This window comes from Lithobates pipiens, unplaced genomic scaffold (genome assembly GCF_037356315.1).
Source record: "Lithobates pipiens isolate NorthernLeopardFrog02 unplaced genomic scaffold, aLitPip1_a1.2 Scaffold_28, whole genome shotgun sequence".
Classification (NCBI taxonomy): domain Eukaryota; kingdom Metazoa; phylum Chordata; class Amphibia; order Anura; family Ranidae; genus Lithobates; species Lithobates pipiens.
In genome coordinates, this window is record NW_027507789.1 from 160,179,420 (window position 1) to 160,192,906 (window position 13,487).

Genomic DNA, 13,487 nt, shown 5'->3' on the forward strand with positions numbered 1-13,487 from the left:
AATTCCCTACAGTACACTGTAATGACGTAAGGGGGTCAGCAGCAAGAACCACATTCGCTAGGGAGGGTTCGCTATCCGACACGACCAGACATGTCCAATAGCAGTGGTGCTCAGAGCTCTACGGGAGAGCTAAACTTTAACACACCAACCGCTGGAAAGGTCCATATTCAGTAGCTACTTCTCTTGCAGGAACCTCATCCTGTGACAGGGTATCTTTGAAAACCACTATTCTGAAAAATATGATCCACTGATAATTGTATGCTACTAGTATGTAACATGGTAACCAGTAAATATATTCCTCTTTTTTTTTTTTTTTTTTTCATCTACTTCTTAATTCTCTAGACTGAGATAATATTGTGAAATTTGCATGCATCCAAGTGCTGGGGCCTGGGAAATGTCATTACAGTTCTAGTTGCGCGGTGGTGCACCCCACACACACCGCAAAGGTTAAATACTTGTTAAATATTGGGGTAGAGGAATAAGGTGTGATTTTTACATCATCCTTTGCTGCGGCAGGCTCCCTTTCTTTGCAACTGGTCCCCTGCCTTTTCTCTAGGGTGCTTTGGCTGTATGGTCACATCAAGTACAATGCAGTACCAATAGTGCTGCGATCTACATGAGGACACTGAGGGCTCCATCTACAACCGGGAGCATCAAAGAGAAGAGTGTCAGGACAGCAAGCACTCAAGCTTAGTACACACGGGCTGAATGCCAGAGCATCATGGCCGACATTCGGTCCGTGTGTACTGCAGCTGGTCAGACAGAAGTCAGCCTATTGGCTGGCTTCTGTCAATGAGGCTTGACCGAAAAAGGTCTGCCAATCGGATGAGACCGCTGACTAGAGTGTTCGGATAGGGGGACGGCCCCCTGTCAAAACGCAATAGAAAAGCAGGGGAGACCATTGTACTAACATCACATGGTTAGTACAGCGGCTTCTCCGGAGCTGTCAGTTTTTTTGTTTTGTTTTTTTGTTTGGCCCCGTTGGGTTGAACAAAAAAAATACTAGGGTTTACTAGGTTTAAGGTAAGCAATAAAGCTCTTTCCTCTACCCCTAGACCAGTGATGGCGAACCTTGGCACCCCAGATGTTTTGGAACTACATTTCTCATGATGCTCACCCACACTGCAGAGTGCATGAGCATCATGGGAAATGTAGTTCCAAAACATCTGAGGTGCCAAGGCTCACCATCACTGCCCTAGACCTAGCAAGCAAACCCTTCTATATGGTTATATCTCGTAAATATATTGCAATCCTATGCGATATCTCATGACAGCATGTGAAAAACGATACATCTATATAAAGTGCATCCACATTAAATATGTAAAGAGTATTAAAGTGCTTGAATAATACACATATGGGACATGATCAAGTTCTAGCAGCTGTCCATAACGTTAACTTGGATATTTATATGGTAGCTCACAAGAACTTCCAGGGTATTTTTTCTTAATCATTCATTAAGGGATACAGGATCAGATGTAAATCGTAGACAATTCCTCCTTTATATAGGGATTAATTCATTCTCCTAAACCTAACACTACATCTCTGCTGTAAGATATATCTCTTAAGGGTATAGATCAGGGGTCTCCAAACTTTCTTAACAAAAGGCCAGATTACTGTCCTGACTTTCGGGTTGTAGAATGACCAGCAGGAGTTGAAAATGTCTAAAGGTCGGTGGGAATAAACACTTCCTGAGGCTTGGTAGTCAGAGGGAGTAAGAAAATTACATGGCACCTGTGGTCAGTAGGCAAAGGAATCCCCATTGGTGTCAGTGGGCGGAATAGTGCGCCATCATTGATGTCAGTGGGCGGAATAGTGCGCCATCATTGATGTCAGGGGAGGGAATGGTGCCCCATCATTGATGTCAGGGGAGGGAATGGTGCCCCATCATTGATGTCAGGGGAGGGAATGGTGCCCCATCATTGATGTCAGGGGAGGGAATGGTGCCCCATCATTGATGTCAGGGGAGGGAATGGTGCCCCATCATTGATGTCAGGGGAGGGAATGGTGCCCCATCATTGATGTCAGGGGCGGGAATGGTGCCCCATCATTGATGTCAGGGGCGGGAATGGTGCCCCATCATTGATGTCAGGGGAGGGAATGGTGCCCCATCATTGATGTCAGGGGAGGGAATGGTGCCCCATCATTGATGTCAGGGGAGGGAATGGTGCCCCATCATTGATGTCAGGGGAAGGAATGGTGCCCCATCATTGATGTCAGGGGAGGGAATGGTGTCTCATTTTTGGTGTCAGTTGGAAGGAATGGTGCCTCATCGGTGGTGTCAGTAAAAGGAATAGGCCCCGAGGGCTGAATAAAGGCAAGCAAAGGCCTGCATCTGGCCCGCGGTGAGAATGCTGATATAGATTGAGTAGATAAAGATCATTACAGCGCTTGTATACATACAGTGGTGTGAAAAAGTGTTTGCCCCCTTCCTCATTTCCTGTTCCTTTGCATGTTTGTCACACTTAAGTGTTTCGGAACATCAAACCAATTTAAACAATAGTCAAGGACAACACAAGTAAACACAAAATGCAATTTGTAAATGAAGGTGTTTATTATTAAAGGTGAAAAAAAATCCAAACCATCATGGCCCTGTGTGAAAAAGTGATTGCCCCCTAAACCTAATAACTGGTTGGGCCACCCTTAGCAGCAACAACTGCAACCAAGTGTTTGCGATAACGTGCAATGAGGCTTTTACAGGGTCCTGGAGGAATTTTGGCCCACTCATCTTTGCAGAATTGTCCTAATTCAGTTACATTAGAGGGTTTTCGAGCATGAACGGCCTTTTTAAGGTCATACCACAACATCTCAATAGGATTCAGGTCAGGATTTTGGCTAGGCCACTCCAAAGTCTTCATTTTGTTTTTCTTCAGCCATTCGGTGGTGGACTTGCTGGTGTGTTTAGGATCATTGTCCTGCTGCAGAACCCAAGTTTGTTTCAGCTTGAGTACACGAACAGATGGTCGGACATTCTCCTTCAGGATCTCTTGGTAGACAGCAGAATTCATAGTTCCTTTTATCATGGCAAGTCTTCCAGGTCCTGAAGCAGCAAAACAGCCCCAGACCATCACACTACCACCACCATATTTTACTGTTGGTATAATGTTCTTTTTATGAAATGCAGTGTTCCTTCTACGCCAGATATACTTGGACACACACCTTCCAAAGAGTTCCACTTTTGTCTCATCGGTCCACAGAATGTTGTCCCAAAAGTCTTGGGGATCATCAAGATGTGTTGTGGAGAAATTGAGACGAGCTTTGATGTTCTTTTTGCTCAGCAGTGGTTTTCTCCTTGGAACTCTGTCATGCAGGCCATTTTTGCCCAGTCTTTTCCTGATGGTGGAGGCATGAACGCTGACCTTAACTGAGGCAAGTGAGGCCTGCAGTTCCTTGGACGTTGTTGTGGGGTCTTTTGTGACCTCTTGGTTGAGTCGTCGCTGCGCTCTTGGGGTAATTTTGGGCGGCCGGCCACTCCTGGGAAGGTTCACCACTGTTCCATGTCTTCGCCATTTGTGGATAATGGCTCTCACTGTGGTTTGCTGGATTCCCAAAGCTTTGGAAATGGCTTTATAACCCTTTCCAGACTGATAGATCTCAATTACTTTCTTTCTCAATTGTTCCTGAATTTCTTTGGGTCTCGGCATGATGTGTAGCTTTTAAGGATCTTCTGGTGGACCTTACTGTGTCAAGCAGCTCCTATTTAAGTGATGCCTTGATTGTGAACAGGTGTGGCAATAATCAGGCCTGGGTGTGGCTAGAGAAATTGAACTCAGGTGTGGACAACCACAGTTATAGTATGTTTTAACAAGGGGGGCAATCACTTTTTCACACAGGGCCATGATGGTTTGGATTTTTTTTCACCTTTAATAATAAACACCTTCATTTACAAATTGCATTTTGTGTTTACTTGTGTTGTCCTTGACTATTGTTTAAATTGGTTTGATGTTCCGAAACACTTAAGTGTGACAAACATGCAAAGGAACAGGAAATGAGGAAGGGGGCAAACACTTTTTCACACCACTGTATACATTTATGTGAAAAGGTCAACAGACAAGGTGCAATCCAATAAATAAAGAATAACAGATCGCTTTTCAGATGGGCTATTTCTCCACATACCACTTGGTGAGCAACAGGACTTGTCCCTGCTAAAAGAGGAAACTGGCACCCATGCGGAATCAGTTCATGGGTCCACTTCAGTGTTATTGTCTTTTTTTATTTTGATACATTTAATGTGCCACAGGCACTACATGTTGACAGCACGACCCTTTTTAAAATTGCCTCGCCATGGTTGCCACACACAGGACGAGAACCCCTCCCATGCAACAAGATGCAACATATGCTGTTGTGCACACACGCTCCCTCTGTATCCCGCCCCCCCACTCTGCAAGTGAGGTCCAACCATCTTCTTTGTGGTTGTAAACGTTTAATTATTTTTTTTAAATAATAAACGTGCTAAACATACTTACCTGCTCTGTGCAATGGTCTGATCTTCCTCTTCTGGGGCCCCCCACTGGCTTTCCAGGCCCCTCCTCTTCATTGTGTACCCCCAAAGAAAGCTGCTTTTCATGAGGGCACCCGTGCATGCTCAGCCCCGCACCCCTCTGCAATGTAATAGCTTTTGATTGACCATAGCGGGAGCCAATGGTTTCTGCTGCTATCAACCTGTCCATTAAGAAGATCAACACTGGCTGGAGCTCCTGCGCTCGTGCACATCGCTGGATTCGATCGGGCTCAGCTAAGAAAAAAGGGGGGGGGGGGGTGTCAGGTGAGCTGTAGCACAGGTTTTTCACTTTAATGCATAGAATGCACTAAGGTGAAAAACCTTAAGGCTTTACAATCACTTTAAAGTCCATAATCTGTCGCCCTTGCTGCTGTCTTAATGACCTGGTCACAGATGGCTATTGACCCCCCTTCAGCAATTGGTTTGGGAGTACTCATTATTGGGTATTTTCTCATTTTATGTACCATTAGTATGCCAAATGTTATGAACAAGGGTAGTGGTTCTGTGAGTCTTTCCAGTTAACACTCCACTAACACCACCTGGGAAACTTGCAGTATACCTGCTTCAGAATAGCTTGCAGTGTATCTCCTAAAGCAGTGGTCATCAACCCTGTCCTCAGACCCACTAACAGGCCAGGTTTGCAAGATAACTGAAATACATCACAGGTGATATCATTTGCTGCTCAGTGATTGCAGATTCTAGTCTCCATCTCCCCAAGGTAATGCATAAAACCTGGCCTGTTAGTGGGCCCAGAGGACAGGGTTAATGCCCACTACACTAAAGGACCTGACCATACATGGATGAGTCACTCCAGGCTCTGCGTCCGCTTCCTTTCCTGCCCAGTACTCTAGTGAGTTCTACAAGACTAGAATGGAGAGCAGTGACTTTGAGCAGACTGAGAACTGAGCGATAAGGTGTATGCGATTGCTCAATGTTTAGGCTTAGAGCCAGAGCGGTACAGCTGCAGCATAACACAGTAGAGGGAAGTATGTAGGTTTATTTTTTTACAAACCCAAAACTTCTCCTTAACCACTTGCTTACTGGGCACTTAAACCCCCCTCAGTCCCAGAGCAATTTTCAGCTTTCAGCGCTGATGCACTTTGAATGACAATTGCGCGGTCATACAACACTGTACCCAAATGAAATTTTTATCATTTTTTTCCCACAAATAGAGCTTTCTTTTGGTGGTATTTAATTACAGCTCGGAGTTTTATTTTTTGCTAAACAAAAAAAGATGCAAAAAAAAAAAAAAAATCATGTTTAAAAGTTTGTTATAAAATTTTGCAAACGGGTCATTTTTCTCCTTCATTGAAGTGCGCTGATGAGGCGGCACTGATAGGCTGCACTGGTGGGCACTGATAGGCTGCACTGGTGGGCACTGATAGGCATAGTTAAGGCAGCACCGATGGGCACAGATAAGGCGGCACTGATGGGCAAAGATGGGCACATAAGATGGCACGGATGGGTGACACAGATGGGTGGCACGGATGGGCACTGATAGGTACCACTGATAGATGGGACTGATGGGCACTGATAGGTGGCTCTGATAGGTGGCACTGATGGGCACTGGTAGATGACACTGATGGGCACGGATATGTGGCACGGGTGCAGCACCTTTGTTAAGGCAGATTGTGGGCACTGCTGGGTGGCACTGTGGGCACTGCTGGGTGGCACTGACGGGGGGCACTTACTTTTTTTATTGTTGCACTGGCAGGGGGCAGGTGGGCACTGGCAGGGTTGCAGGTGGGCACTAGCAGTGCAGCACTGATGTCCCGATCACGGCCGCCGGTGATCAGCTTTTTTTTTTTCTCCTCGCGCTGACAGCGCGAGGAGGAATAATAGCCGATTACCGGCTCCGTTATATCACATGATCAGCTGTCATTGGCTGACAGCTGATCACGTGATAAGGGGTCGGGATCGACCCCTTGCACGGATCGGTGATCAGGCGAGTCTCGTAGACTCGCCGATCACAGAGCGCGCCGCGCGCGCCCCTCAAGGGGCGCGCAGGCCGCTCGTGCACGGGACTACGTCAATAGACGTAGTCCCAGAAAAGGAGATCCGCGCTGTAGCCGTCAATTGACTATAGCGCGGATCTCAAGTGGTTAAACAGCCTTTGAACCTCTTGGGATATCCTTTGTCTACCCTTACTTGCAGGGTTGCTTTCCTCATGGTGATCACTATGAGAGGCAAGTTTGAGTTGGTGGCCTTAACCTGTAAAGAACCCTTACTTTTTCTAATAAAGACAAAGGTTGTCTTGAGGTCTAATATCGCCTTTCTTCCCAAAGTAGTTTCTCCCTTCTCTTTCTCACACCCAAAGATTTCTATCATTGTCTGTTCAAGTTCATCTTTCACTTACAGCTTCCCTTATGCTGCGTTCACACGACCGGACTTTTTGATGGACTAGGTCCGACGGTCTTCCCGATGGACTTTCTGTGGAGGTCCGACGGACTTTCCGAACGAGCGGACTTGCGCACACATGGACTTAATGGACCTAGTCTGCCGGACTTTCAAAATGAACAGACTTGCCCACACACGGACTTAAGTTCATTCATTTTGACACCTTGCGAGCTCCGTCACCTGGTATACTGTGATATCATAAGGGGTGGGGTCACCCGGTGACCCCGTCCCTTATGCCTATATGAGTCGTCGCGCACCGTGTCCACGGCATTACAACGGGAGAGAGCGTCGTGTCAACATCGGAAGAAGAAGACGGCAACAATGAAGGAGGGCCACCGCAGAAGAACCGGAGAGTGGGAGAAGAGGCCAGAGAGCGGGAGACGAACTGGAAAGCACGGAGAAGTCGAAAGAGACCCCTGGAGTTGCCTAACTACTTTAAAAACCTGTGTAGTGTGTTTTTTTTTTATTTTTATTGACACTTATTCCCCCAGGTGAATGGGTAGGGGTACATTGTACCCCATACTCATTCACATAGGGTGGTGGGCCGGAATCTGGGGGCCTCCTTATTAAAGGGGGCTCCCGGATTCTGATAAGCCCCCCGCCCGCAGACCCCGACAACCAACGGCCAGGGTTGTCGGGAAGAGGCCCTTGTCCTCATCAACATGGGGATAAGGCGCCCCCCTTCTCCAAAGCACCCACCCCCCCCCCCCCCCATGTTGAGGGCATGCGGCCTGGTACGGTTCGGGGGGGGGGGGGGCTCGTTCGTTCCCATCCCCTTTCCTGACCGGTTGGGCTGTGTGCTCGGATAAGGGTCTGGTATGGATTTTGGGGGGCCCCCACACCGTTTTTTCTGCATGGGGGGGGGTTCCTCTTAATAATCCACACCAGACCTAAGGGCCTGGTATGCCCCTGGAGGGGAATTCCCTCTCGTGCTCACTGCGATAGGAAAGTGTGTTTTTCCTATTGCAGCGAGATGTAATGTACCCTGTCGCCGAGAACCAGCGCTATTGGATTTTGCTGGAAACATTCTCGCGGGCAGGTGCTGTAGCTGCCCGTGCATCTTATTTGGTCTGTCGGACCAGCATACAGACGAACGGGCTTCCCGATAGGAACTGGATTGGACCAAGATTTAAAACCTGTTCTATCTCTAGGTCCGGCGGACTTTTGGGAAGTGAAAGTCAGGCGGAGCCCACACACGATCGAATTCTGCCGGAAAGTCCGATCGTGTTGTACGCTGCATTAGTCTGTTAAATGTAAACAGTTTGACTGTTTCGCATTCCTGAAGGTCCCCTTAAAGGACAGCCTGCTTTTCATTCCACTATTACTAGGTGGATTCAACAGCTCCATATTTAAGCCTATAGACTTAAGGACAAGGTTTCACCTTTCCCTGGCAAAGTGCACTTCACATAAGGCATCTTTTTTTCAGATTTGCAAAGCTGCTACCTGCTCTTCTGTTCTTGTGTGTGTTCTCCTAGGTGAGCGTTCAGGGTTCAGCTGAGGCCTGCTACACTCAAATGTTCTTCAGGTGTCTCTGTAGGTTCTGTTGACCTTGGTTATCCTGGTGGCTTTTGTTTGCTGTGTTGCTCACCCCTCAGTTGGACTGCTTTTTAGATGTTCCTCAGTAATCAAAATACTTAATTGTGTGTCCCTTACCCTATGATTAAGAAAATAGAATGTTTTAATCCTATTACTTTTCTACAAAACTGAGTAATGATGGGAGTAGGAGGGGTGTGCAATCTAAAAGCAGTATAACCCTACGTACCTGAAAACTTCACTCTGTACGTTTATTGTTCTACAAGAAAGGGATTTTATTAGAAGTCAAAAATTCTTATTTTTGCTGGTATGAGGCAGTGTACAACTACTTTTTTTTACTTTGACTAAAGCCAGGTATATATGGATTGAGGTTTTGTCCTGATCGATAGCCGGCAGCACTGATCAGTGTATTCTGCCAGGGATCTCCCTACAAACGGAATGTAGAGCCACCTTGAATGTGTGGATGGGGGAATCTGGTCTTTTTTTTTTTTTTTTTTTTCAACCTGTGGGTTGAATGAAAAAAAAAAGACTAATCTATGGCCTGTCCGAAGACCTTAAATCCAGATTTAGCTTCCATAATCAGGACTTGCGTGTAGTAGTATCTGTACAATTCTTTTATATGTATCAACAGTCATGTAGTGCAAGGACCTATCAAAAAATTCTATCAATTTATAACCAGTCAGGTCCTCTCACTATATTGTCGTTGGTATATCTTAAGAACATTTGGATTTAACATGCGAGGCCGGCTGTAAACCGTTTCTGCCCCCAATCAGCATAGCGAGCAAGTGCTGAAGGTCTAGTCTGACCTCATTTATTTTGGTTTGTTGAAGACAGCTTGGCCAAAGAGGTGTGTGTTTTTTGTGTAATGCCAATGGAAAGTATATCTTTTTGAAGTGTGAAAATAAAATAAAAATAGTAGATAATATGAACAGTATTAATCATGTGTCTACAGGTGAACGGCTTTATCCCATGATACACAGCATGCATGCAGCACTTGCTGGAAAAATCACAGGCATGTTATTGGAGATAGACAATTCTGAACTACTGCACATGCTGGAATCTCCAGAATCTCTTCATTCAAAGGTATGGATCTCCTCTTTCGGTTAACACTTTAACCACTTCAGCCCTGGAACATTTTACCCCCTTCCTGACATCCTTTTTTTTTTTCCCACAAATAGAGCTTTCTTTTGGTGGTATTTGATTACCCCTGGGGTTTTTATTTTTTGCGCTATAAACAAAAAAAGAGCACCAATTTTGAAAAAAGCGGTTTAGGCCAATACATATTCTTCTACATATTTTTGGTTAAAAAAAATCGCAATAAGCGATTATTGATTGGTTTGCGCAAAAGTTATAGCGTCTACAAAATAGGGGATAGTTTTATGGCTTTTTTTATTATTATTTTTTTACTAGTAATGGTGGCGATCTGCGATTTTTATCGAGACTACGACATTATGGCGGACACCTCAGACAATTTTGACACATTTTTGGGACCATTGGCATTTTTACAGCGATCAATGCTATAAAATTGCGTTAATTACTGTGAAAATGTCACTGGCAGTGAAGGGGTTAACCACTAGGGGGCAATGAAGGGGTTCAGTTTCTCCTAGTATGTTTTCTAACTGAAGGTGGATGGGGACTGTGTAGGGGAGATGACAGATCATCTGTTCATACGGTATTAAGACGATCTGTCTGTTTACACGCACAGATCCCGGTTCCCGAGCGATCGCGGGAGCACGGCGGTGATTGCGACCGCCAGGCACTCGTATCGGCTCCATGGGCAAGCAGAGAGTGTGCGCAGCTCACACACGCTCCCTAGTGGCCTTCTATGGTACCGACGTATGTGCGATGTTGCCACAGTATAACAGCAGCAGCTGGTTGGCATGCGGTTAAAGGAAATCTAGACTGATGGATCTTCAGCAAGTCAGAGGTCAGCAACCTCAAGAAATAGGTAGCCAGCCAGGATCAATATGACCAAATGTATTGCCTTGATTTACATGGAAGGTACACGTAAGCTGCCTCAGGGAGACAATGCTTCTCTCTTTGCACCTTCAGACTGATCTACTCCATTAATTCAGTTAGTAAATGGCTGATGCCAAGACACATTTTCTCACTGCTATCTTGGCACTGACCATGCACTGGACAACTTTTGTCCTATTTCAGTTACCATCAACAGCAAAAACAATTAAATCGATCAAGACAACATACCACCAACAGTCTACTGTCATCAAAAAACACTTAGCATTTGAAGGTTTAAAATAAAAGGTTTGCAGTGTTTTGGCACATTTTATTTAAACTTTTTTAGATTTAAAGCAAAGTTCTGCCAAAGACAGGCACCACAAGGTGTCTGCTATCACCATTATTTTACCAGCTGCATGGCGGCCCATTCCATTCAATTGGATTCAGCCTTAGTGCTTATGTCCAGCCATATCTATTACAGTGACAACCGTTTAATCAGGCAAGAAGTGTGTAGAAAATCTGCAACAGAGATGCAAACAAAAATTGGCATCCTTCTGTTGGAAGAAACTATTGTCACCGTGATGTTGACAGGAAATCTTTCTAACGGAGCCCCCAATCAGGCAGCAGCTTTGAAGGAGATTGGTTGATTTTAAAGCTGCAGCTTGTTTTGGCTGTGAAGACTTTCCTAGAGAAGCAATGGCAAGAGGGATGCAAAAGGGGGCCGTGTCCACCACTTCATTCCTCTTGCCGCTGCTTGTCTTAGGAAAGCGTTCACAGCCAAAACGAGATGCAGCTGTGAATCAACCATCTTCTTCCAAGTTGTTGGATCTGCCACGGCAAGAAGGGAGGGGGGCAGGTTGATACTCATAATTGGTGTTGGAAAGCAGCATGTGTCCCAGATATGTAAAATAAAAATTATAATGATGGAGCGTCTTTAATGATCATTATTTCAGACGCGGGACTGGCATTTACAGCTCTCATTTCTTAACCACTTCAGCCCCAGAAGGATTTACCCCCTTCCTGACCAGAGCACTTTTTGTGATTCGGCACTGCGTCGCTTTAACTGACAATTGCGCGGTCGCAATTCCAAACAAAATTGACGTCCTTTTTTTTCCCGGCAAATAGTTTGCTTTTGGTGGTATTTGATCACCCCTGTGATTTTTATTTTTTGCGCTATAAATAAAAGCATAGCGACAATTTAAAAAAAAAAACACATTATTTTTTACTTTTTGCTATAATAAATATCCCCCAAAAATATATTAAAAAAACATTTTTTCCCTCAGTTTAGGCCGATACATATTCTTCTACATATTTTTAGTAAAAAAAACGCAATAAGCGCTTGGTTTGCGCAAAAGTTATAGCATTTACAAAATAGGGGATAGTTTTATGGCATTTTTATTAATATATATATTTTTTTTACTAGTAATGGTTGCGATCATCGATTTTTATTGTGACTGCGACATTATGGCGGACACATCGGACAATTTTGACACATTTTTGGGACCATTGGCATTAATACAGCAATCAATGCTATAAAATTGCATTGATTACTGTACAAATTTCACTGGTAGTGAAGGGGTTAACCACTAGGGGGTGGGGAGGGGTTAAGTGTGTCCTAGGGGAGTGTTTATAACTGTCTGGGGGAGGGACTGTGTGTGACGTGACACTGACCGCTGCTCCTGATGACAGAGAGCAGACGATCAGTGTCCTGTCACTAGGCAGAACAGGCAGATGCTGTTTTTACATCAGCATCGCTCCGTGACATGATCGCGGGTATCCCTGCGGCGATTAAGTGCGTGGTCACAGAGCTCGTGGCAGGTGGGCACGGGTACGTTACTTTGCCCAGCCGTGCCATTCTGCCGACGTATATATGCCAACAGCGGTCGGCAAGTAGTTAAACTAGTCATTACAATAAATGGTATATCACAGTTGAGTAAACTTGCCGTTTAATGTAAGCTCATTTTTAATTGGTTGTTGCGATTACGGCACATAACTGATCTTTGCACCGGAGCAATCAATACATACCTAATAATGTAAACACAGCGCTTTTCTTACATGATCATTTCTTTGATGAAATGCATTTCATATCAGGTTGAAGAAGCTGTTGCTGTCCTTCAAGCACACCATGCCAAGGAAGGAGCCCTTCAAGCCTGTACCCAGGTCCTTCTGTAATGTCCAGACTATAAGAAGATATAAGTTGACTAATAACTTATGTACACGTTGTATAAAATGCACAAGAGAAGAGGAGCAAATGTCTTCACAGAAGAAACTACAGTTTTGTTTGTTTTTATGTGTGTCAATGTTGTGTAAGGTTAAGTAAATTACATATAAATATAAAGAAAGTTGTAACTATATGTATCGAATTTAGGTTATAGTTTTTGTTCTTTGTCTTTTTTTCTGCATTAAATAAAAACTTGCAAATGCAAAGTTGTGTTTATTGTTTAAAATAATTTTGTTGCCTGTTTTAGATTGTAGTAGAATGGACATTTTTTTAGAAGCTGAACTCTGGGTAAAGTAAAAATCCTTCTTTGCATTGGGGTTGCCCCAGCACTGCAAGGGTTAAATGCCCATTTATGTCTAGGGCACTGGGCAGAGCAGTTTTACTGTCCTAAGCCTATGGTACTACAGGCTCCTCAGCACTACAAGGCCGGTCCCCCAGCCTCTGTGATAACTCTCGATTTATCCAGATTGTGGTGCAGCTAGTAGTTCAGTTCAGCTGGACTTGTTCTGTAATGTTGAAGATGTTTTTCAGCTTCTCTGAGCCACGTATCATCCATATACTTGAACCAGTGACTTGATGCTCCCCTGAATGAGTCCAAGACTCTTCTCTCCACCTCATCCATGCACATGTTGGCTACAATGGGAGACAAAGAAAACTACCGCTCCAGGATAGCCCTCCAGGGCGGATGTCCTTCTTCCTAATGAGGAGCCCCAGGTGCTGGCTAATACATATGAAATAGGCAGGCAATAGCAGAAAAACTCTGGATAGCCGCACAACGAAATAAGGCTTAAAATCCTGTGTTTTTTTAAAAATCGGGGGTCACATCAAATAATCCACAGCAAAGAAAAGGGTACAAAAATACTGACGCGTTTCGCACTGGAA

The 13,487-nt window shown here is 44.8% G+C and overlaps 1 protein-coding gene across 2 annotated transcripts in view; it reads left to right on the forward strand.

Moving 5' to 3' along the window:
• The window catches only part of PABPC1L (poly(A) binding protein cytoplasmic 1 like), a 139,891-nt gene extending 127,080 nt beyond the window's left edge, over window positions 1–12,811 (forward strand). For both annotated transcript variants that reach the window (XM_077459800.1, XM_077459801.1), the window contains exons 14-15: window positions 9,381–9,511; window positions 12,476–12,811. In XM_077459800.1, the coding sequence (XP_077315926.1) occupies window positions 9,381–9,511; window positions 12,476–12,556 (212 nt within the window). In that variant the 3' untranslated portion in view covers window positions 12,557–12,811. The remainder of the gene's footprint in view (window positions 1–9,380; window positions 9,512–12,475) is intronic.
• The last annotated feature ends 676 nt before the right edge of the window (window positions 12,812–13,487 follow it).